The sequence below is a fragment of the Artemia franciscana genome, chromosome 2 (genome assembly GCF_032884065.1).
Source record: "Artemia franciscana chromosome 2, ASM3288406v1, whole genome shotgun sequence".
NCBI classification, from domain to species: Eukaryota; Metazoa; Arthropoda; class Branchiopoda; order Anostraca; family Artemiidae; genus Artemia; species Artemia franciscana.
Genome location: NC_088864.1, coordinates 52,385,293 through 52,408,035, shown reverse-complemented (window position 1 = coordinate 52,408,035; position 22,743 = coordinate 52,385,293). Strand labels below are relative to the sequence as shown.

General features: G+C 35.9%; 1 protein-coding gene across 3 annotated transcripts in view; it reads right to left on the bottom strand.

Moving 5' to 3' along the window:
* LOC136043482 (ankyrin repeat and sterile alpha motif domain-containing protein 1B-like) overlaps positions 1-22,743 on the bottom strand; it is a 118,219-nt gene that overhangs the window by 20,444 nt on the left and 75,032 nt on the right. For 2 of the 3 annotated variants that reach the window (XM_065728399.1, XM_065728405.1), the window contains 3 exons: positions 19,823-20,110; positions 17,229-17,356; positions 875-1,264 (listed from right to left, as the gene is read on the bottom strand). In XM_065728399.1, the coding sequence (XP_065584471.1) occupies positions 875-1,264; positions 17,229-17,356; positions 19,823-20,110 (806 nt within the window). The remainder of the gene's footprint in view (positions 1-874; positions 1,265-17,228; positions 17,357-19,822; positions 20,111-22,743) is intronic. The other variant, XM_065728409.1, reaches the window with a different exon arrangement.

Here is a 22,743-nt window from a genome sequence, read left to right as displayed (position 1 = left end):
GCACTGGGTCGATACGATCACCCCTGGAAAAAAAAACAAAAGAAAAAACAACAAACAATTAAACACGCATCCGTGATCTGTCTTGTGGCAAAAAATGCATAATTCCACATTTTTGTAGAAAAGAGCTTGAAACTTCTACTGTAGGGTTCTCTGATACGCTGAATCTGATGGTGTGATTCTCGTTAAGATCCTATGACTCTTAAGGGGTGTTTCTCCCTATTTTCTAAAATAAGGTAAATTTTCTCAGGCTCGTAACTGTTGATGGGGAAGTCTAAAATGAATGTATAAAACTAATATATTAAACTAATATATTTAAAATCAGCATTCAAATGCGATTCTTTTGATGTAACTATTATTATAAAAATTCTGTTTTTAGAGTTTTCGTTACTATTGAGCCGGGTCGCTCCTTACGAACTGTTTGATCATCAAACCTTGCATTAAACTGAAAAAGTTGACTTAATTCCACAGTCTATATTGAAGGGAGGACTGGATTTATCATATCGGACAGGGGGCTTTTTTATTCTTTCAATCGTAACAAATGGCGTCCAAAAAGGCCGGGATATTGGTAGAACTTTCCAACACCATAAACTATTTTTTAATATAGAAATTTAATTAATAGCATGGATAAATTAAGACCATAATATTGGCTTTCTCAGTTTTCCATGAGCATTTTGTGTTTGAATGAATCTTAAAAAAAAAGAAGAAGAAACGATAATCATATATGGTACATTTATACCGGAATTTTTCCTGTGGGGGGGGGGAACCTTCATTGGTTTTGAATGGGCTATTTCACTTTAGGACTAACCAAATTTTTTTTTACAGCAAATAATAATACACAACTCTAATCCATAAAAAATGTTTTAAAGATACCTACCAATTCTGACAGTCCACCATCAGAAATCCTCTGGTTTGTATCATTATTCAGCGACGTTTTATTGTCCAGAGCTTTAAATTGAAATCGATTTTGAGAGTCCAAACTAAACAATATCCTTCGTATATGACCATATTTCACAATTTCCAAGACAGTCACTAATTCTATTTCCCATAGCTTTACTACCTTGTCCATATCACAGCAAAGATTATTTTTAAAATTATCAATATACTGACTTAGATTTAAAGAGGCAAGCCATTGTTCAACTGACGACGGTAGAGGTTTAATAAAATCTGCTGTAAGCTGCGATGCTGCACTTGCAATAGCATGGCGATGTGCAGAGTTAACTACACCAATTTCCAATAGCACATCTTCCTCTAGCAGGCCAGAGCCCTATGGAAAAATTAAAAGCAGTAAGCAGCAACACTACAAATGCTACAAATTGGCAAGCGACAAGATACAGAAATACGCTGATAGAAAAAAGTTACAAATCATAATAAGTCACTATCAAATAAAAGTACAGAAAAACTACCAAAAGGAAGCAGCCGGAATTCTTTATGTACACCAAATCAACCGGGGATAGGGAGGAAGAATACCCCTCCCCCTGATAAAGAACTGTTTGGTACCCCCTTTACCTAAGTGAAAACACATACCTGTTAGCATCGTTGTTAATAAAAACAAATTTCACAACAGCTTTGTGACCAACTTCCAAGAAATTTATTACCTTATCACAAAATTAGTAGAAAGTATTAGAAATACAAAATGTAACAAACAAAAATTAGTAAATTAATATTAGTAAGGTATCCTTACCCTTCAAATTTAATCCAAATTGAAACTACAAATACTTGTCAGGTGAAAAAAAAAAAAAAAAAAAAATCAGACTACATCACTATTCTTCTTCATTGTATTTTCAACAATTAAGAGAAAGGTCAATAAGGAATAGCAAGAAAGGAAAAAGATTAAAAGCAATAAACCGGGACAAGTAGATACAGAACAGTAAAGAAACAAATTTGTAGCTTTAGGTAGTTTAAGAACAGAAAATATCTATAGCAAAAACAAATCTTTTGTGTGACATGTCTAAATACAATTACATCAGATACACACCAAGATCACATAAACAGCAAGGGGCCCTGGTTCAGCCTCCAATTCTTCAATACATAAATTTGACTTCACTGAACGACTACATAGATTAAGAGTATTATATAGACAGAATACGACAGAATCTTTCATATCATTCACGATACTGTTCTGGGCCGTTAGTTAGAAGGAGATCTAACACGCTATTTTTATTCCCCCCTATATTTAAAAAAAAGTAAAATTTCGATATCCTTATTGATTCTTTTTTGTATTTTTAGCGAAAAAAAAAACAACAACAAAAAGACAAACAAATTTCTCCTCCCAAGACTTAAAAAAATACACCCCCTCGAGTACATTTCCATGAATTAACGCAGCTGACTCGGTTTCATAAACGATTCGCCCAATATACAGAGTCGCTAAAACTTATTATTTACAAAAATTTTATGTTTGCGTCAGTATATTGTCTGTTTCAAACAGTTCGTGGTAACGAACTGTAGTAAGGAGCGACCCGGCTCAATAGTAACCAAAACTCTAAAAAATGGAGTTTTGGTACCAATAGCTGCATCAAAAGAATCGCATTTTAATGCTGATTTTAAATATATAAGTTTCACCAAGTTTAGTCTTACCCATCAAAAGTTACGAGCCTGAGAAAATTTGCGTTATTTTAGAAAATAGGGGGAAACATCCCCTAAAAGTCATAGAATCTTAACGAAAATCACACCATCAGATTCAGCGTATCAGAGAACCCTACTGTAGAAGTTTCAAGCTCCTATCTACAAAAATGTGGAATTTTATATTTTTTGCCAGAAGGCAGATCACGGATGCGTGTTTATTATTTTTTTTTCCAGGGGTGATCGTATTGACCCAGTTGTCCTAGAATGTTGCGAGAGGGCTCATTCTAACGGAAATGAAAAGTTCTAGTGCCCTTTTTAAGTGACCAAAAAACTTGGAGGGCACCTAGGCCCCCTACCACGCTAATTATTTTCCCAAAGTCAACGGATCAAAATTCTGAGATGGCCATTTTATTCAGCGTAGTCGAAAAACCTTATAACTATGTCTTTGGGGACGACTTACTCCCCCACAGTCCCCGTGGGAGGGGTTACAAGTTCAAAACTTTGACCAGTGCTTGCATATAGTAATGGTTATTGGTAAGTGTACAGGCGTTTTAAGGAGGATTTTTTGGTTGGATGCAGGGGTTGAGAAGAGGGGGATATACTGGGGGAACTTTCCATCGAGGAATTTGTCATGGGGGAAGAATATTTCCATGAAGGGAGCGCAGGATTTACTAGCATTACTTAAAAAAAACAATGAAAAATTAAATATGAAAAGTTTTTTTTCAGCTGGAAGTAAGCAGCAGTATTAAATCTTAAAACGAACAGAAATTATTACCCATATGAGGGGCTCACCTCCTCCTAATACCTCGCTCTTTACGCTAAAGTATTTTTAGTAATTTCAACTATTTATTCTGCGGCTTTTGTGATTCAGGGGTCATTCTTAATGAATTGGGACAAAATTTAAGCTTTAGTGTAAAGAGCGAGGTACTGACGAGGGGGCGAACCCCCTCATATATGTAATAAAAACATGAGAATACAAAAGTTCTTTACGTAAGCTAATTTATAAGTTACGTATATCTTTTACTCATAAAAAGATTCGTAAAAAATTAAAAGTTCTAGATGCCTTTTTAATTAACCGTAAATCGGAGGGCAACTAGGCTTCCTCCCCCGCTCTTTTTTTCTCAAAATCATTCGATCAAAATTATGAGAAAGCCATTTAGCCAAAAAAATAAATATACAAATTTTGTTTTAATTATTACTCTGCAGAGAGCAAAAATCAAAACATGCATTGATTCGAAAACGTTCAGAAATTAAATAAAAAAAAAAACAAGTTTTTTAAATGAAAGTAAGGAGCGACATTAAAAATTAAAACGAACAGAAATTACTCCGTATATGAAAGGGGCTTTTCCTTCTCAACGCCCCGCTCTTTATGCTAAAGTTTTTTACTGTTTTAAAATGTAGAGTTAAGAGAAAGAGTCAAACTTTAGCGTAAAGAGCGGGGCGTTGAGGAGGAAAAGCCCCTTTCATATACGGAGTAATTTCTGTTCGTTTTAAGTTTTAATGTCGCTCCTTACTTTCATTTAAAAAACTTGTTTTTTTTTATTTAATTGTGGAAAGATTCAGTCACAGGAAAAAAGTGGTTCATACAATTCTACTCGTATATGTTAATATTCCGATTCTAATTAGTAAGCAAGGGAGTCAAGCAACACTGGTATGATTCACGAGATACGCAGGTATCAAAATTCTTAGAAGAATGAAATGAAGATGACGTGAGATGAGGAAAAGCGCGCTCCACAAGCAGACAGAGCGAAAAGCAAAGAACATAAAAACGATTACTTTCTAAATTGTCGGAGTTTATAAATATGCATATGTATTGTTTTTCGTTTCTTTTTCGTTATTTGCAAAATTGCAGAAAAAAAGAAATACTTGCTTGGCCTTAGATTCGATTTTTTAAAATGACGGTAAATAATGAACTCTTAAAATTTTCACCTCAGCTGAGAACTCAATTCATGTCCATTAGTCGATTTGATATTTTTTCTTTTCTCCTTTCTTGGATTAGTATGGAGGCACTTTCGCATAATCTTGCCACCGGAGTCAAAATCCGAGTCATGTAGTGCTTTGTTACACCTGAGTTCGGACTCCGGGTCTGGGTCCCGTATTAGCAAGTTGAGATCAATTCCACAGCGCCACTACTATTACTGCTGCTGAAAATTCACCGCAGCACCAAGCCACCTGAGTAGTGACGCCCCTCTGCTTCCGAGCGGCCAGAACCCCCTTCAAACCCCAATCTCGACATTTTGTTAAAGCTTCTTCGAGACGCAAGGTGCATGTTATATCACAGGGAATGTTTTCTAAGAGATGCAGGTGTCTATTATGTCATAGGGAGAGTTTTTCTATGGATGTCATGCTTAAAAACCTGTTGGTGTAGGGGAAAACCTTCAGGGAGCCCACTAAAACAGGATTACCGTGGTTCTTACGTCACGGTAAGAACCACGTGACAAAGCAAGTACGCAACCATGAGAAAGTGAACATGAGGGGAATTATAGTGTGGGGGTGATCCCCATTATTATACTATGCCCCACCTTTGATTTAGACACTTTCGTGAGGGATCTTGACCTTGACACTGATTTTTTTGACAATTTGTTAGTGCAAGTGCCACCTGGCAAGGTCGAGAGGGTGCTAAATAAAATTTAAGTGACACGAGGAAACCAGAACAAAGTGGCGCCGGCCAGAGTTTTATTATCTGATACCGCCTTGTGAAATATTTATGTTTTTAGAGCTGAGTTCGGAGACCCTTAAACTCCCTTGCAAGAGGTAGTATCCATACAGATCCGGTAAACACAGCACACTCCTATGTCAGCAAGATTCGGGCCCTTCTTGACAAACACATTCGGGAGGGCGGGATGGCAGGACAGCGTGAAAGTATCCATTGCTCAAAAACAAATTTTTTTCAAACAGTTCGAGGTAACAAACTGTAGTAAGGAGCGACCAGGCTCAATAGCAACCAAAACTCTAAAAAACGGAATTTTGATAGCAACAGTTACATCAAAAGAATCGCATTTTAATGCTTATTTTGAATATGTAAGTTTCGTCAAGTTTAGTCCTACCCACCAAAAGTTACGAGCCTGAGAAAATTTGCTCTATTTTAGAAAATACGGGTAAACGAATCTAAAATTCGTGACGAAAAGTCATAGAATCTTAACGAAAATCACACCATCAGATTCAGCGTATCAGAGAACCCAACTGTACATGTTCCAAGCTCCTATCTATAAAATGTGGAATTTTGTGTTTTTTGCCAGAAGACAAATCACGGGTGGGTGTTTTTTTTCCCCAGAGGTGATCATATCAACCCAGTGCTTCTAGAATTTTGCGAGCCGGCTCATTCGAACGGAAAAGAAAAGTTCTAGTGCCCTTTTTAAGTGACCGAAAAAATTGGAGGGTACCTAGGCCCCCTCCCACGCTCATTTTTTCCCAAAGTCATCGGATCAAAATTCTGAGATAGCCATTTTATTCAGCATAGTCGGTAAACTAATAACTATGTCTTTGGGGAGACTCACTCCCCCACTGTTCCCGTGGGAGGGGCTGCAAGATACAAACTTTGACCAGTGTTTGCACATAGTAATGGTTATTGGGAAGTGTAGGGACGTTTTCAGGGGGATTTTTTGGTTGGGAGGAGGGATTGGGAAGAGGGTGTTATGTAGGGGAAACTTTCCATGTAGGAATTGTCATGGGGGAAGAAGATTTCCATGAAGGGGACGCAGCATTTCCTAGCATTATTTAAAAAAAACAATGAAAAATAAATGTGAAAAAGTTTTTTCAACTGAAAGCAAAGGGTATCATTAAAACTTAAAACGAACAGAAAAAATTACGCATATAAGGGATTCACTTCCTCATAATACCTCACTCTTTACGCTAAAGTATTTTTAGTGATTACAACTATTTATTCTACGGCCTTTGTGATTCAGGGAAAAAATTTAAGCTTTAGTGTAAAGCGCAAGGTATTGACGAACAGGCGAACCCTCTCATATACGTAATAAAAACATACGAATATAGAAGTTTGTTACGTAAGCTAATTCGTAAGTTATGTATATCTTTTACTAATGAAAACGTTCTTAAAAAATTAAAAGTTCTAGTTGCCTTTATAAGTACCCGAAAATTGGAGGGCAACTGGGCCACCTCCCCCAACCTTTTTTCTCAAAATCACTTGATCAAAACTATGGGAAAGCCATTTAGCCCCCCCCCCAAAAAAAATACAAATTTCGCTTTAATTATTCATCTGCAGAGAGTCGAAATCAAAACATGGATTAACTAAAAAACGTTCAGAAATTAAATAAAAAAGACAAGTTTTTTTTAACTGAAAGTAAGGAGCGACATTAAAACTTAAAACGAGCAGAAATTACGCCGTATATGAAAGGGGATGTTCCCTCTTCAACGCCCTGCTCTTTACGCTAAAGTTTTTACTGTTTTAAAAAGTAGAGTTGAGAGAAATAGTCAAACTTTAGTGTAAAAAGCGGGGCTTTGAAGAGGGAACATCCCCTTTCATATACGGGGTAACTTCTGCTCGTTTTAAGTTTTAATGTCGCTCCTTACTTTCAGTTAAAAAAATTGTCTTTTTTTATTTAATTTTAATGAAAAGACGGGTGATGTCTACTCGCACTACTTACTAACGCAAATACAGACGTTTCACTAGGACACACATAATTTTGAGGGTGTTTTTTCAGAGTGGACAGGGATTATTTTTAATAGGGTAAAAAATCATATTGAAAATGGGACCAAGAGAAAATATAAAGCTTAATGTAACAAAGTTTAAAAGAAGGAATCGTTTTAAGAGATGGGAGGGGGAGAGAGGTGCAAAAGGCTATGCAGATTTAAAGGGGTGTCAAGGTGTACAGCATTTTCGTTTCGATACGAACTTAGAGTGCTTCAAGTATTCAGTTCTCGTCTCAGGACATAAACTGTTGTGAAGGAATCCGACTAAGATGAATTTGGACAATTTGACAGTTAATGGGGGTGGGAATGTGGCAAAGTTTACTAAAGTTGATTTTAACTGTTTATAGGGGCAATATCCTGCAATACTTCAGGGGATAGCCATTTTGAGAGAGCAATTCAACATTTAAAGATTAGGGTTTCAATGTTGCAATATGATACAGAACATGAAGAGGGGGAACTAAAAGATAAAAGGGGGTAATATAATTATTGAGGGCTCTGTCCATTAAATCAGTGAAATACTGGGTGTGGCTTCTTTACGAGGCTGCCGGTGAACCTGATTCAATCGAACGTTTCTTTCCAATTCCACATATTAGTAGGGTTTTAGATGAGGGTAAAAATTATAACAAAGGGAGGACCTGCAACTATTGTCCAATGTGTTTGTCTAGATTCTAGAGAGAATTAAAATTGAAACATTACTTGTGGCACTGTAAGCGGCATGGGTACAAGTCTGTGGAAACGGATACGGGCGACAATGCCATCTTGTGGTTCCAAAACTTTCAAAATTTGCTCTTGCAGAGCGACAAGGTGACATTATACATCGAGGACAAACTCATGGACGCGTAAGATCCATCAAACTCGAATCGTATTAAAGAATATGAAGCCATTGCGGTCTCTTTTGCCCACGGGCAAAGAGACTCGAGTATTACTATGCAATTCGTAGAGGTATGTGAAACATTGGATGGGGAAGATTGTGTAGGCGCAGATAGGATTGCCCTTATTAAAACAACAAATAAGGCAATTTCACGGCTAAGCAATACAAATTATCCTATGAATCGATCACCAGAAGACTAAATTGCCATTAAAAATAAAGATATGTAATGGATCTGCAAGAAAAAATTTGTTGAGAGTAGTGGGGATATGGCAGTTCGTGACCAAGACCATTTAAGTAATCCAATTACATCGGGAGGGAGTAACTTTCGGGACATGGCACACAAATCTGGCAATGCAAATGTTAGGCAGCAATACTTCCTACCGGTTTACGAGTACAATTCAGACTATGGTTTGAAGTTCGTATTACCAGCGTTGGCATGTTTACAAAAAGGTGAAGTTATAGATAGCGCATTGATAGATGGGTCTTTTCCTTACAATAACATACCCATATCATCCGAGAAGTTGCTGCTCTTAGAATTCAAATGGAAAATGATTGAAAATAGTAATACGTACTTGAATAAAATCCGCTTGTTAGATTTTTACATTTCTTCCCAAATCTTCAAATCATTTGAATCAAGTGAAAAAAAAAACAATACTTTTAATAGTTTTCCCGTCCTCAAACAACACTTTCCAATTGATGAAATGCATGATTTATTAACATGTAAGGGCATATACCCGATGAGTACAACAACTCTACTTCGAGGCCACATGAGGAAAAGTTGCCACCCATCGAGGCGTTTATGATTCACTTCAGGATCTTCAATGTACCACTACTGATCATGAATTTGCCAAAAGAGTTTGGGCTAAAGGAGGGTGTAAAAATAGGGAGGATTATTGTAAACTGTACCTGGTAAGTGATGCACTAACGTTGTTGAATGTTGTCTGTAAACACACGGGCAAAATTTACGAGTAATTTGGGTTAAATTTGGGATATTATTTTTTAACTCCTCATTTGGTGATGGATTAAACTCTTAAGATCAGTGACGAAAAAACGTCTGATCATCGGCGTGGATAAGCACTTATTTGTAGAGAGATCCCTGCGGGAAGGGTATTTTATCCATGGGGATCGTATCCTGGAAACCGATCCGACTGGACAACGCACCGGTGAAAAGTCGAATGCGTATTTCTTGGATATGAATTCCCTTTAATCGTCGGCAATGTCTCACTTCTCTTTGCCGCGTAGGAATTAAAAATAGTTGGACAATCCTCATGCTCCAAATTTCCACGTCATTTGTTGAGCAGAATGGACCGCAAGGATAGTTTTTAAAAACTGATGATGAAACACAAGTGTAACTTCATGATTCGGTAAAGCATTTTGTTTTTGCCATGCACAAACAGACCGATGCCTAGGGATTCATTGAATCCCTACAACTTAAGTTTGGTAGAGAAAACGGGTATGTACTGGGCACCTTCAAAACAAAAGCTTATTTCCGACTTTCGTCCGAAACAGAATATTGTTGTACATCACGCTCTTCTGTAGTGGATGCTGTCCAACAGTTTCAATGTCACAAAGATTCATAGAGCGCTCCAATTTGAAAGTAAAATGGTTCACTTGTATGTGCCCTAGCTTGCAGAAAGTAATGAAAGATTTTAAAAGAAAACGGCTTGGTCAAGCGGGCGGTAGTTTCTTTTCATTGTTACTTCCGATAATCGCGGGGCTTGTAAACACTATTCTCAAGAAATGGCTAAAACTTACAAATTCACGCCAACTGAACTCGCTCTTTCACCAAAAGAGCACTATGAAGATAATCTTGATAAGATAATTAACAATGAAACAATTACCGATGATGAAAAATTAATTTTGCTTCCAAATCTGAGAGTTCTGGAACTTTTGAAAATGCCAAAACAGGAAGTAGATTTATCTGAAATTACATCAATTGTTGTAGACCTAATGCCTCATTCGTATCCTGAGCAAAGTAACAGACTCTTTGACTTATCTCGCCGAAAATGAACTCGATGACAATAAGAATTGATGCAAATTGATGACAATAAGAATGAAGTTTTAATCAAGGGGAAGAGTTACAGTTTACATGATTTGGTATGAGATTTGTTTCCAAACCATAAAAGACTTGAATCATTTGAAAGTCATTTGAATAAATTTTAAAAGTCATCTAACTTCCCAAAAAGCCTTATTGGGAATAAATACGTTTTAAAACGACTAAAGGAATTTGGAGAAATATCAAAAGATATGTCGTTTTCGGATAGCACACCAAGTGGGCGTGAGGATTTAAAAGGCATTAAACGAAAGTGTCTTTCCACCATATTTAGTACGCAAAAGGGTAGCGGACGCTTCAAACCACGTTTACGTTCAAAATAGCACAAGTTTTCGAACGCATTTATGAAAATATTGGCGATGAGGGATAGTTGAAGCTCCCCCACCACACTTGCACGAGTAACTGAAGTTGAAAAGAAGATGACGGCAGAGTATTGACAGGGTGAACCCGCCTACACACTTCATCGAAATCATAGAGTTTGCAGTAATCATTATCGAAAAACAAAAGCCTTTTTTCTCTTGCAAATATTACAAGCAGATCTCTTAACTCTAGACGAGACTCAAAGACGTCACAATAACCCATACAAGTAGGCGATGAAGTTGCTATAGCCCTTGAATCTATCTTTGAACAAGATTTCTAAAATTAAATTCTAACAGATCAAGGAAGTGAATTTGTTAAGTCAGATGTAAAAAAGGTTTTATTGAAGGGTAATACAATACTCTATCATAGTCATAGTCCTATAAAGGCGGCATTAGTTGAACGTTCGATAAGATCAATTCGACTTTTAATTTCAAGATATTGTACACAGAAAAATACTGCTGCTTTTATTCAAGAATTAGATAAAATCATGCTGATTTATAATCAACGTCCTCATCGATCGCTGTCCAATTATAGTCCTCTTGAACAATACACTTGGTATTTTGTTAAACAATGTTTCAATGAAAAGGTTTAGAAGAGAAAATTTAATGCTGGTGATAAAGTTCGAATTAATCGAACAAGTAATATTTTTGAGAAGGTGAATTACTTGAACTTTTTAAAGTTTCAAAAGTCTTAGACACTAAACCTATAACGTATCGTCTACGTAATATGAAAGATGACGAGATTCTTGGCGGCTTTTATGATTGTAAATTACAATAAGTTAAAAATAATGAATGTATTAAATTGAAAAATTGTTAAAGAGTCGAAATCGCAAGGGTAAGAGACAGTTGCTTGTTCGTTGGCTAGAATAAAACTCTGATTTTAATTCAGGGATTGTCACTAAAGACGTTCAAAATATCTAATGATTTTAACATGACATTCATACCCAATGTCTCTTACCCACTTCATGACGATTTGAATAAAACAAGCGATTTTTGGACAAAATTTCCACAGTCATCAAATTCGAGGGAAGGCATGAAGTTGTTCTTGCTGATTGTATACTTAAAATGCCAATGATATCCGGAGACAAGATCGTCCATACGAGATTAAAGTAGGATCCTTTGACTTCTCTGATGAAGGTTTGGTGGAGAATTTTGACTCTGATGATTACCCCTTTGCTACTATTAAATAAAAAAAAACGAGTTTTTTTTAACTGAAAGTAAGGAACGATATTGAAACTTAAAACGAACAGAAATTGCTCTGTATATGAAAGAGGCTGTTACCTCCTCAACGCCCAGCTCTTTACGCTAAAGTTTGACTCTTTCTCTCAACGCTACTTTTTAAAACAGTAGAAAACTTTAGCGTAAAGAGCGGAGCGTTGAGGAGGGAACAGCCTCTTTCACATACAGAGTAATTTCTGTTCGTTTAAGTTTTAATATCGCTCCTTACTTTCAGTTAAAAAACTCATTTTTTATTTAATTTCTGAACATTTTTGAATTAAGCCTGTTTTGACTTTGGCTGTCCGCACATGAAAAACTACAAATAATCTACACTTTTCGTTATAGTCATCAACAAAAGTATAATTCTAACAGGATGACCAGCTGCCCAAAAATACAAACATAAAAGACATGTGTAAAATATTGACTGTATCATTTTAAAAAATAAACTGACGGGGGAAAATGTCGGGAGGAGTCTTCTAGGAAGAGGAGGAATGACGTTAAGAAACATGTTTAGGCCGGATTTTTCGACTTATTTGTGGCTACCTTACAAAATGGTCGTCTAGGTAGTGGTTAAAAGCGAAATTCTAACATAATTTTGTTTTGTTTCAATTATTATATCAATAGATTGGATAAATACATCTGGACCACGACGTAAAATTCTCACGCAATAGTTCAATAATGGAGACTAATTTCTCATTATATCGTTAAGCATTTTTTGAGAAAATATTTTCCTTTGAAGAGATAACTCTTGAAAATCAACATCTAGAATCAAACATTTTCCAAATTTACTGGAGTCCGTATGATATTTTAATTCTCAAAACATCTCATTTTTAATCTTGACACTTTCACAACCGAATAGAGACAAACAATAGATCTTGCATGTAACAAACTTACTCCTTTTTTATAGATTGATTCGTGGTTCAATGAATGTGTCCGTGGGTAAACTATCATTTGCGTAATTAACATTGTTTTTCATCAGTTCACTTTCAGTATCATTGCAGATAATGTCTGCGAATACCCATTTTATTTTACTTGCGATTTCTCTCTCTATTACCTCATTATTTTTAGATAGGTAACAGTTTCGGCATATAGACAAGATATGTTGCATGACTTTGTGTGGTACATTTGTCTTCTTTTTACCTTTTGTTGAATGGTAATAGTAGGAGGATGGTGATAAAATCTATCAACGGGAAATGATTTACCATCAGCAAGAAGTTTACCTTCGCCATCAACTAAAAATTTAGGTTTAAGTTCTCTTTTAACACTAACTTCTCCGGAGATGTTACTCTCGCATATCCACCTCTAAAACACATGAATTTTCTCGGTGCTCCAAATAAATTTAACAGTCACGACCTTACTGTCATGCCAATGAACGCATGCATTTTCAATAGGATTACCATTAGAACTTGTTTTATAATTTAAGTATTTCTCTTTCCCGGCATTCAATACTACTACAACTTTATCATGTACACACGTCTTCTTGGAAAGTTTCATCTTCACTTAAAAAAAAAATAAGATGGTGATGGTTATCTTTTCAACGCAGAAAATACTGAAGCAAATCTAGCAACTCACGCAAGATTGCGTCACCCTCAACTCCAATTACGTAACATTCCTTAGAGAACATTCTCTATAAGAGACAAGAGATAATACATCTCTTAGAAAACATTCCCTATGACGTATATACACCTGGGTCTCTAAGAAGTTTAATAACATCTGCATCTCGAAAAAGCTTAAAAAGTATCGGGATCGTAATTCGAAAGGGTACTGGCCGCTCACAAGCAGAGATGCGTCCCTACTCACCTGTGGCGACCATAGCTACGCGCGCTCCTTTTCATTCCTAATCTATTCCAAGACTCCCTCTTAATACCCTCCGAGAAGTTCCCAGTTCCCTTAAATTTTTCTTTGCCCTAAACAGTTGGCCAAAAAAGGACAATCTTCGGCAATCTGTCTTTTTTCATCCACAGAACGTGTCCAAGCCATGTCAACATTACTCTCATTACAGCCCTAGAAAGCGGGATTAAATCACACTTCTGGTAGAGCCTACTGTTTGAAATACGGTCAGACAGCTGGGTTCCCAGAACGATCCGTAGGAAGTTTCTCTGGAAGACATCTAGCAGATCTTCTTCTGTTTTCGCAGCGCCGTTGCTTCAGAACTATTTTTGACCACTGTTATCACTGTAACGTCTAATATTCTAATCTTGTTTGCAGATTTTCTTCGTATTCTTCCTATGGAAAACTATGGAAAAACATCCTGAGCCTCGGCTATTCTACTTTTAATATCTTTACTACTCCCACCACCTATACTAATAATACTACCTAGGTAAGTGAAGGTGTCCATTTAATCAGTCTTTTCGTTACCCTCCGTCACCTTTCCATCTTCACTTATTCCTAGCCTGAGCGACGTAGTCTTCTTAACAATAATTTTCAAACCTACTCTAGCACCCCGAACTCTTAAAACCTCTATAAGTTCGTTCATTTGCTTAAACGTTCATCTAGGATGCTTAAATAATCAGCATAATCTAAGCCTTGGAAAGTTTTTCCTCCCTATTTGATTCCGCGTTCTCCCGTTGCCTTTCCTATGATCCATAACACAAAGCTTATCAAAATGATCCATATAAAGAGTGGAACACAACCCTGCTTAACTACTGATTTAATACGAAACCAGCTGCTAACTGTATTTTCTACCTTAAACGCAGCAGCATTATTTTTGTATATAGTACTAATCACTTTAATGTATTTGTCTGGTATACCATAAAAGGATAAGACCTTCGCTAAAGCTCTTCTGTCAAACAAAATGGAACGCTTAGTCATAATCTATAAAACTGAGGACTAAAGATATTTGATAACTCTGGCACTTCTCAATTATTAAGCTTATAGAAAATTTGGTCAACATATCCTCTACCCTTTCGCGAACCGCACTGTTCTTCTCTTATAACTTGTCTACAGCATCTCTCAGTCTAATAAGTATCACATCACTAAGTAATTTGCTACCTACGGGTATCAGGCTAATGCCTCAAAAATTACCACACTCACTCTTATCACCTTTCTTATACAGTGATGTAATTTTAATTATAATTTTTCCAAAATCCCTCAAATCAAAATCATATTCGTAATCTTCAGCAACTAATTTATAACCTCAGAGCCACCGTGTTTAAGAAACTCGTTTACCACACTATCAGCACCCGGGCCTTATTATTTTTAAACCTTTTAGTATTGTCGCTAATTCTTTCTCACAAAACAAATCTTCCTTCACATTTAGATTTAGCACATTTTCAAAATGTTCTGCCCATCTTTCTTTAACTCTTCCTCATGACTAATTGTAGCCCCGTTCCTTATTTAACTGGGACAAATCCGGGCTGACTATTCCCTCTCAATTTATTAACATGCCAGCACCATATTTTACTATTATTACTGCTATTAACTGCACCTTCCAGATTTTCAACAATTTTATCCATGGCCTCCATTTCACATTTCCTTAGTTCATGTTTCAAAGATCCCCCCCCCTTTCTTTACATTCCTCTTATTTTCATATGATCATCACTCAGATAATTCTTCTAAAAGCCCCCTCTCTTCTTTATTTAAAATAAAGCTACTTCACTAATATTCTTAGAAAAGTTAATAGCTTCCTTCCCAAAGACACCATCAGCAACTCGAATTACTTTCCTAAAAATATTCCATCATCCTCTACATTGTCAAATTTTAAACTATCCACATTAGTATTCAACTGTTCCTGGAAAGTTTCTCTCAGATTCGCATCCTGGAGTCTACCAACATCATAACTATCCCGGAGGTAGTTACCCTTCCAAAATTTCAGCTTTAAATTAACCATACATAGTACTAGATTGTGATCTTTACCTTCAACATCAATAACAGCACTCCTGCTGTTATTGCTTTAACTGCGTTATTGCACTCAGCTTTAAATAGTCTCTAGTATTGATCCTGTCAGTATTCGGTTTACAATAATATAATCAGTAAGGTTTGCTGTCTTACCATCACGTCAATATCACGTCAACTTATGGGCCGTTTTATGACCAAATATTACATTGATTATAACTAGATTATTATTCACACAAAATCACATTAGTCTCTAGCCATTAATGTTTTCTTTTCCTACACCAAGTTTACCTAGACTACGATACCTTCTATCCCTATTTTTACTAAGCTGGGCGTTAAAATCTCCTAATAAAAATACCACATTTCCACCTGCGACCCAGTCTATTTGAGCTTGTAACTTTAAGCAACGCCAGTCGGTTTAATAGGGGCATATACTACTATAACTGACACCCTGAACTTTTTATTCATAAAATAAGCAATTAGTATTCTATTATTAACACCTTTCCAGCCTAAATAAGACCTAGCAGGTTCCTTATTCATCATGAGCCCTATTCCCTGTCTGTACACTCCATTCTTCCTTTCTGAGTAAATATATTTTTTATTCTGCATTTTATAATTGCAATCAAAAATTTGAAAAGGTAACTTCAATTTTCTGATTTACGTACATCGTTTCTTGGCATTAGTGGGACTGATATAACAAGAGGGATGATTTCTAGACCAGACGATCATAATACGTAGTATCCAGGTGTGATACGAGATGAAAATTTTTCTTTTAAAGACAATGTTGCTGCTGTTAACCGAAATATTTCACTTAAGTTTGGCATATTGAGTAAATTAAAACATTCTTGTTCGTATTTTTCGTTGGCATTGCATTCCTTCTTAAAAAGTGTAAGCTAGTGAACAGTAAGGTTCTGGTTTATCTTTACAACATATCCCTTTCTCCTTATGTTACATTTGTTTTGTTTCATTTTGTATCTGCAGCTTTAGAGATGTTCTAATTTATTTTTGTCTAGTCTCAGATAGCCGTATGAAAAGGGCGAGACAAAAGCTTTCTTTTAAATATTCCAAAGGTGTATACCAATCGATCACTACAACGGGGAATTCATTGCATGAGAAACTGATGTGCAAAGAAAATTCACATATTTTAATAAGAATTAAAAAAAATGTGAAAACAAAACAAAGGTACACGTGTGTGTATATAATTTTTCTAAGTGACCCAGACACCTTTCTCTCCAAGATGAGTAATGTTATAATATGAGAAGAACTTAACGCTTAACTTTAGCCGGTGGTACATGATGTTAAGTCGGGTGGTCAGAGTAAAGGGGGAGGGAGGGGCGTTCCCCCAGAAACCGGCTGACGTTTGTCTCTTCAGCCAATAAACACAGCTATCGTTCTTCCCCCATATCATACTGCACTTTCTGAACATAAGTTTCTTAGCTTTCCTTATTTAACTCTTGGAAAATGTATATAAAACTTCAGGAAAAAATAGCTTGTTTATTATAAAAATAACCATTAACTAATAAAAACCAATAGCCATTTGTTATGTTTGCTTGGGGAACAAATATAATAACAAGCGTTCCAAGCATAATGCCTGACCTTTTTAATAACGCTGTCTGAGTACTCGTTTTAAGCTTTTAAAATGCAACACAATTGCTCAAACGGAGGAAAGCTAAAAACTTACCAGAAATCGCAAATCATCAAATCCATTCTGAACAAGAAGTTCTTCGTATTCCTTAAGCCCAAGGTCCCTCAGCCATGATCCGACTTCAGTTAAGGGCTTTTGGTTTTCATCACAGTCATCAGATACACCTGTGACAACGAAAACATTGAAATACAATTAAAAACAATAATCATGAAAGAGAAAGACTATGCACACATTGTGTCGAATTCATCTCAATAATGATAAATGTGTGAAAAGCTAAGCGATAGATAGGTTGCTTTATTTTTGTTGATTATTGGAGGGGCACATTACAATTGGAGAGAATAAAAATAACCGGTTCACACCCCCATTGTTGGGGGCAGAACTTACAACTCTAGAAACCCAAATAGAAAAATTTAGGAATTCAACTATCTTCCACTTTCAAATTCTGCGACAAAAATGAAGCACATTTTGTCCAATTTTTTTTTTTTTGCATGATAATTCTCCAGTTAAAAGCTACAAGCAACTGAAAGGAAGTAATATAACCCAAGGTAACGTCAGCGCTCATCTATATATATATATATATATTTAAAACTTGAAGAAAATCAGTGGAATAAGTTGCATGTTTTATATATTTTTGGAGAGCCTCACTACACTTAAAGAGAATTTAAAGACAAAAATTCTGAGTATTACAGACACCATAGTTAAGATGTGGCGAGACTGTTAAATTAAAAATGCCAAGTGCCGACACCAAGGATTTATATATTTGTTGGATAAAAATCCAAGGTTAAAATATAAAACATATAATTCCAACATCAACAGAAATTAATCACATGTTTCACACATTGCATCGAACTTGATACTTACGGATTCCTAAGATTACTGGTTACCAATCTGAGGATATCGGTGAAACATAGAACACTAACTGATATTATTAACTGAATTTCTTAGCGAATATTATAATAGATAATATAAAAAAAAACGTTAACAAAAAAACAAAGGGAAATTAAACTTTGAAAAAAGAAGCTCTTCCATGCAAAGTCATGAATGGAAATCAATATGAACAGTGAAGATTCGCAAAGAACGAACCTAAATGGCATAAAACAGCGATGCTATTTTCGCCCTTTTAACTCATGAAAGGCTAGATAGTCATTTATTTTCTTTTTTTATTATAACAACAAGAAATTAAATAATGATTCAGCTGCTGGGATTTTTTTTTAAATATCAATATATTAGTCATTGTCAATTCAATTATCTGGTTTAATATTTAATACATATTTATAAGCTTTTTTTCTCTAAAACATATTGGAAACCAATCAGTTAAACTAAAAGTTCAATAAAGCTATTCATCAAGTTTTTCAGTAAAGTAGAAATGATGCAGTAAAGCAGAATCTATCTGGGAATTCGAGGGGTGGAAAACAAATACATTGATTTATGGTGTATATTTCTCAACAATTTCTCAACATAAATACTTTTAAGTTAGTTGTTTTAAAATTATCCTATTTTCATCACCATTTCCAAGACTTCAAATTTTATTTATTTTTGGTAAACTAAGAATGACATTCTAAACTTTGGGAGGGTGGCAAACCCACCATTATTGGTGGTAATCCATTACCCACTTCCATTTTGGTTTGCTTGAAGTTTTATTTCTCCCTCCATAGATATTTCTGTTAGTGTCAAGTTTTTAATTTGCTCTTTAGTTTTCATAATTTTTTCTAATTAATCACTAAGAAACAGCTTTTATATAAAAAAAAAATAGCTTTTATAGCTTTTATAAAGAAAATTTTTATAGCTTTTTTATAAAAAATAGCTTTTATAAAGAAATAGCTTTTATATAAAAAAAAACTGTAACATATATTTTAGAATATATATATTTTAGAATATTTTTAATATTTTAGAATATTTTAGAAAACCAAGTTATAAGGGGGGTTTATAAAGACAAAGATATATCGCACAAATTACCTTGTACATACCAAGTAATAAAGTGCTAAATGCAAATAAAAAAAAACTTTGTTCAAAGCAAAAACTTTTAGACTAAGACCATCCCCCTCTCATCAGACACACTGCTGGACAAAACCTAATAAGCATGGGTGGTTGGTGGTTAATTCCAAGAGCATTAATAAAAAATGAGGTCTATATTGTTTGTTTATATAAATTAAGAACATTTAAGGGAAGATTACAAATATCCAATTTTTTCCGTTTTTATTTCTTTTTGTTTTTATTTCACGTTCAAAGCTAAAGGTTTATGTTCCCCGCGCGAGTATTTGACATGCTGTTTTTTACAGTTCTACAATTTGAATGCTCCTACAAAAGACAAAAATTCTGCTATCACTCGATACCTGAAATTCAGCTTTATCAATTCACTGAATTACATTGTTAAATTTACCTTGTATTTCTTAGACTGAAAAATATAGTTAAAACTACTTGAAAAGGAAAGTTCTCTATTTTTATGCAATTTTAGACCATTTTCGAAGAAAAGGTCGAAGTCATGTCATAGTTCAGACTCGGTGATGTTAAACCAACAAGCCCAATGATATGAGTATCTTGTCCTTTTAGGGAAATTTAAAGCTGTAGCTTTGTCACAAAAGTGTGTAGTAGGTGTAAAGGTAGCTGACATCAGTGTTATTATTGCTTACCTAGTCTGTCCTGAAATTCTTTCTGGATGTCCTTCATGAGAAGCGAATCTCTTCCAAGCTTTTCCCCAAAAGTTCCTAGTATTTCGGTAATTTTAGCCCATTCATCTTGTTCATCAAAGGGACTGAGAATAGTCAAACTATTGTCCCGGTTCAGTTTCGATCGCCGCGATAGGTCAGTATTCGTCCCAGATTCAACTTTTGATGGAGAATGAGACATACCAGAAGGAGTTGGGAACGACAAAGTGTCTGCAATACTTTCTATTCGTCCTATTGAACAACGAACCAAACCTAGAAATAGAATGCACGGAGTAGAGGAATTATGCAGACTTAAACCTGGATAACAACTATTATATCTAACACAGCTATCCAATCGACATTTTAAAGCCATTGACAAAAAGGGTAAATCGCTCATCACAGTTACTGGGAAAATTTTAACTGAGCATTTCGAGTTAGTTGGTGCACTGGCGAGAGGATTGGTGCGCTGAATTTAGGATCTTTTGTCCAAAAGGGCGAGGGTTCGAATCCTAGTGTACCCAATTATTTGCTTTGGGACGGGGGGTCAGTGGCGTGACTCTGTAAGCTCAACCAGAGTCGAACCAGCTCTAAATCGGTACCTGGAGGAATCTGGGGAAGGTAAACAGAAAGGGTGTGCGAAAGCAAAGAATGATTGGCCCACAACCTCCCATTGCACTTCCTGGCTGAAGGGCTAAGAAACGGAGGTCGGCACCACCGGTAGGGACTGTAAAGTCCAATGCCGTATTCTTTATCTTTTTTTTTTACATTTCGAGTTAATTGTTTATTAGAAGTTAATAGTACAGTAAATATTATCATTGCAAAAACTAATTTTTCAGCAAAGCGGTTTTTTTTCTGTTTCTAGAGAATTTGTTACTACGGAATATCATCCTTTAAGATTCAGCTCCATTTCAACCACAAAACCAAAACCACTTCTCTAATACCAAATTCAGACCATTCCGATGACTGATATTAACTGACGTTAATTTTCAGATTTTACCATTCGCAAGAAATGGCTTGAACACTGGAATTAACTAATACCCTAATTATCCAATGTGTGGTCTTTATCTTAGATCTCATATAGTATTTTTTCTCTCGTTGTGCAAGTATTCTTAAGCTCTGAAAAGCTCTGATAGCTCTTCCCAATATTTCACTTCTTTCTTGTTCACTTTTCCATTTGTTTTATTTATTCCTCTTTTTTCTTCTTGTTTGGATGGTTATGGAGACGGTGCAATGTTTTGTTACAGCTGAGTTCAAACTCTGGATCATGTATTACCAAGCTGATATCAATCCGGCTGCACTTTTCAAGGACAGTAGGGCAACTACATCTACTTCTTCTTGATTGGGTTAGTATAGAGACGATTTCGCATAATATCATCACCAGAATCGAATACCAAGCGCTGCAGTGTGATGCTGCAACCGAGTTCAAACTCTGGGTCCTGTATTACTAAGCAGATATCAGTCCCATTGCACGACTCCAAGACAACAGCACAACTGCGTCTATTTCTTCTTAAATGGGTTAGTAGAGAGACGCTTTCGCATAACGTCATCGCCAGAGTGGAATTCCAAGCCCTACAGTGCATTGCTGCAGCTTATTTCAAACTCCGGGTCCCGTATTACCAACCACAGATGAATCCCGTTTCTTTTTCCTTTCCTTCTTGCTTGGATTAATACAAAGACGCTGTCACATAGTGAATTCAAACTCTGGATGCCCCAGGCCCGCACTTTATGATAGGAGCCGTCCTAGCTAAGTGGTTGGCACGCTGGTCTGAGAGTTCTTCGTCCAAGGGGCACGGGTTCGATCCCTGTCATTGCCAGTTATTTAATTTGGGACGGGGGTCAAGTGCGTGACTCTGTAAGGTCAGCCAGAGTCGATCCAGCTCTATATTGGTACCTCGAGGGTTTGAAGGTTCAATCCCACGTGTTGCAAGGCAATTACAATTACCTTGTGATGACGTAGTGGATAAAGCCACACTTTCTGATCGAAGGTTTGGAGGTTCAATCCCGCGTGTCCACGTGTTCAATCACATATTTATATTTCTTCTCCTTCTTGCTTGGATTCATACGGAGACGCTGTCACACAATCTTATAACAGGAATGAGATTCTGACCCCTACAGTGGATTGCTAGAGATAAATTCACACTCTGGATGCCGTATTCTCAAGCTGAAATCCCAACTGCGTGACTAAAAGACAAAACAAAACTTGTTTCTAAGCTAGAGGTTAGGGTTTTTCAGTCCATTTCCCTTATACGTTACATAAAAGAAATAAGTTTTTCAAATGAAATTAAGAAGAATATTAAACCTTAAAACGAACAGATATGATGATTCTAAAAGTTACACTTATTAAAATAATTTTACTAGGTTGGAACAACTGCTGCAAAAGTGATCATATAAGTGTAGATAACAGAAAGGAAAAAGCTATGGCCTTTTCTTACTTGGATAGTAAAAGACGAACCACAGGGAATCAGGCAGCAAAGTCAGTAAAAAATCCAGTTTTTCGTAAAAATTGATTTTATTCCATAAATTACTTTATGTTAATCACAAAAGCGACGGTAGATTGAAATTTCCTTTAAAATGAACTATTAAACATCTCTCTATGATTTTCTGATAGCCCGCCAGCCCTGGAGGAAAAAACAGAAGACACATCAGCGCTACAAACGGAAAAAAATGATTTTCCTTGTTGTTCAATGTAATTCTCCTATGTCAGATTTCCGACATGGTGCAATTTCAATTAGAAACCAATTTCTAGGGGTTTTAGGCTTTTTCTGAAGTCACCATAAGTTTCTTTCCGTCATAAACGTTTACTCTTAAGATTAACTGTAATGTAACTTTTGTTTACTATGGCAGTTCGCCTTTAAATAGATTGCGCCTGGGGGAACTTGACAGAATTCCTACACGATTTTTTTTTT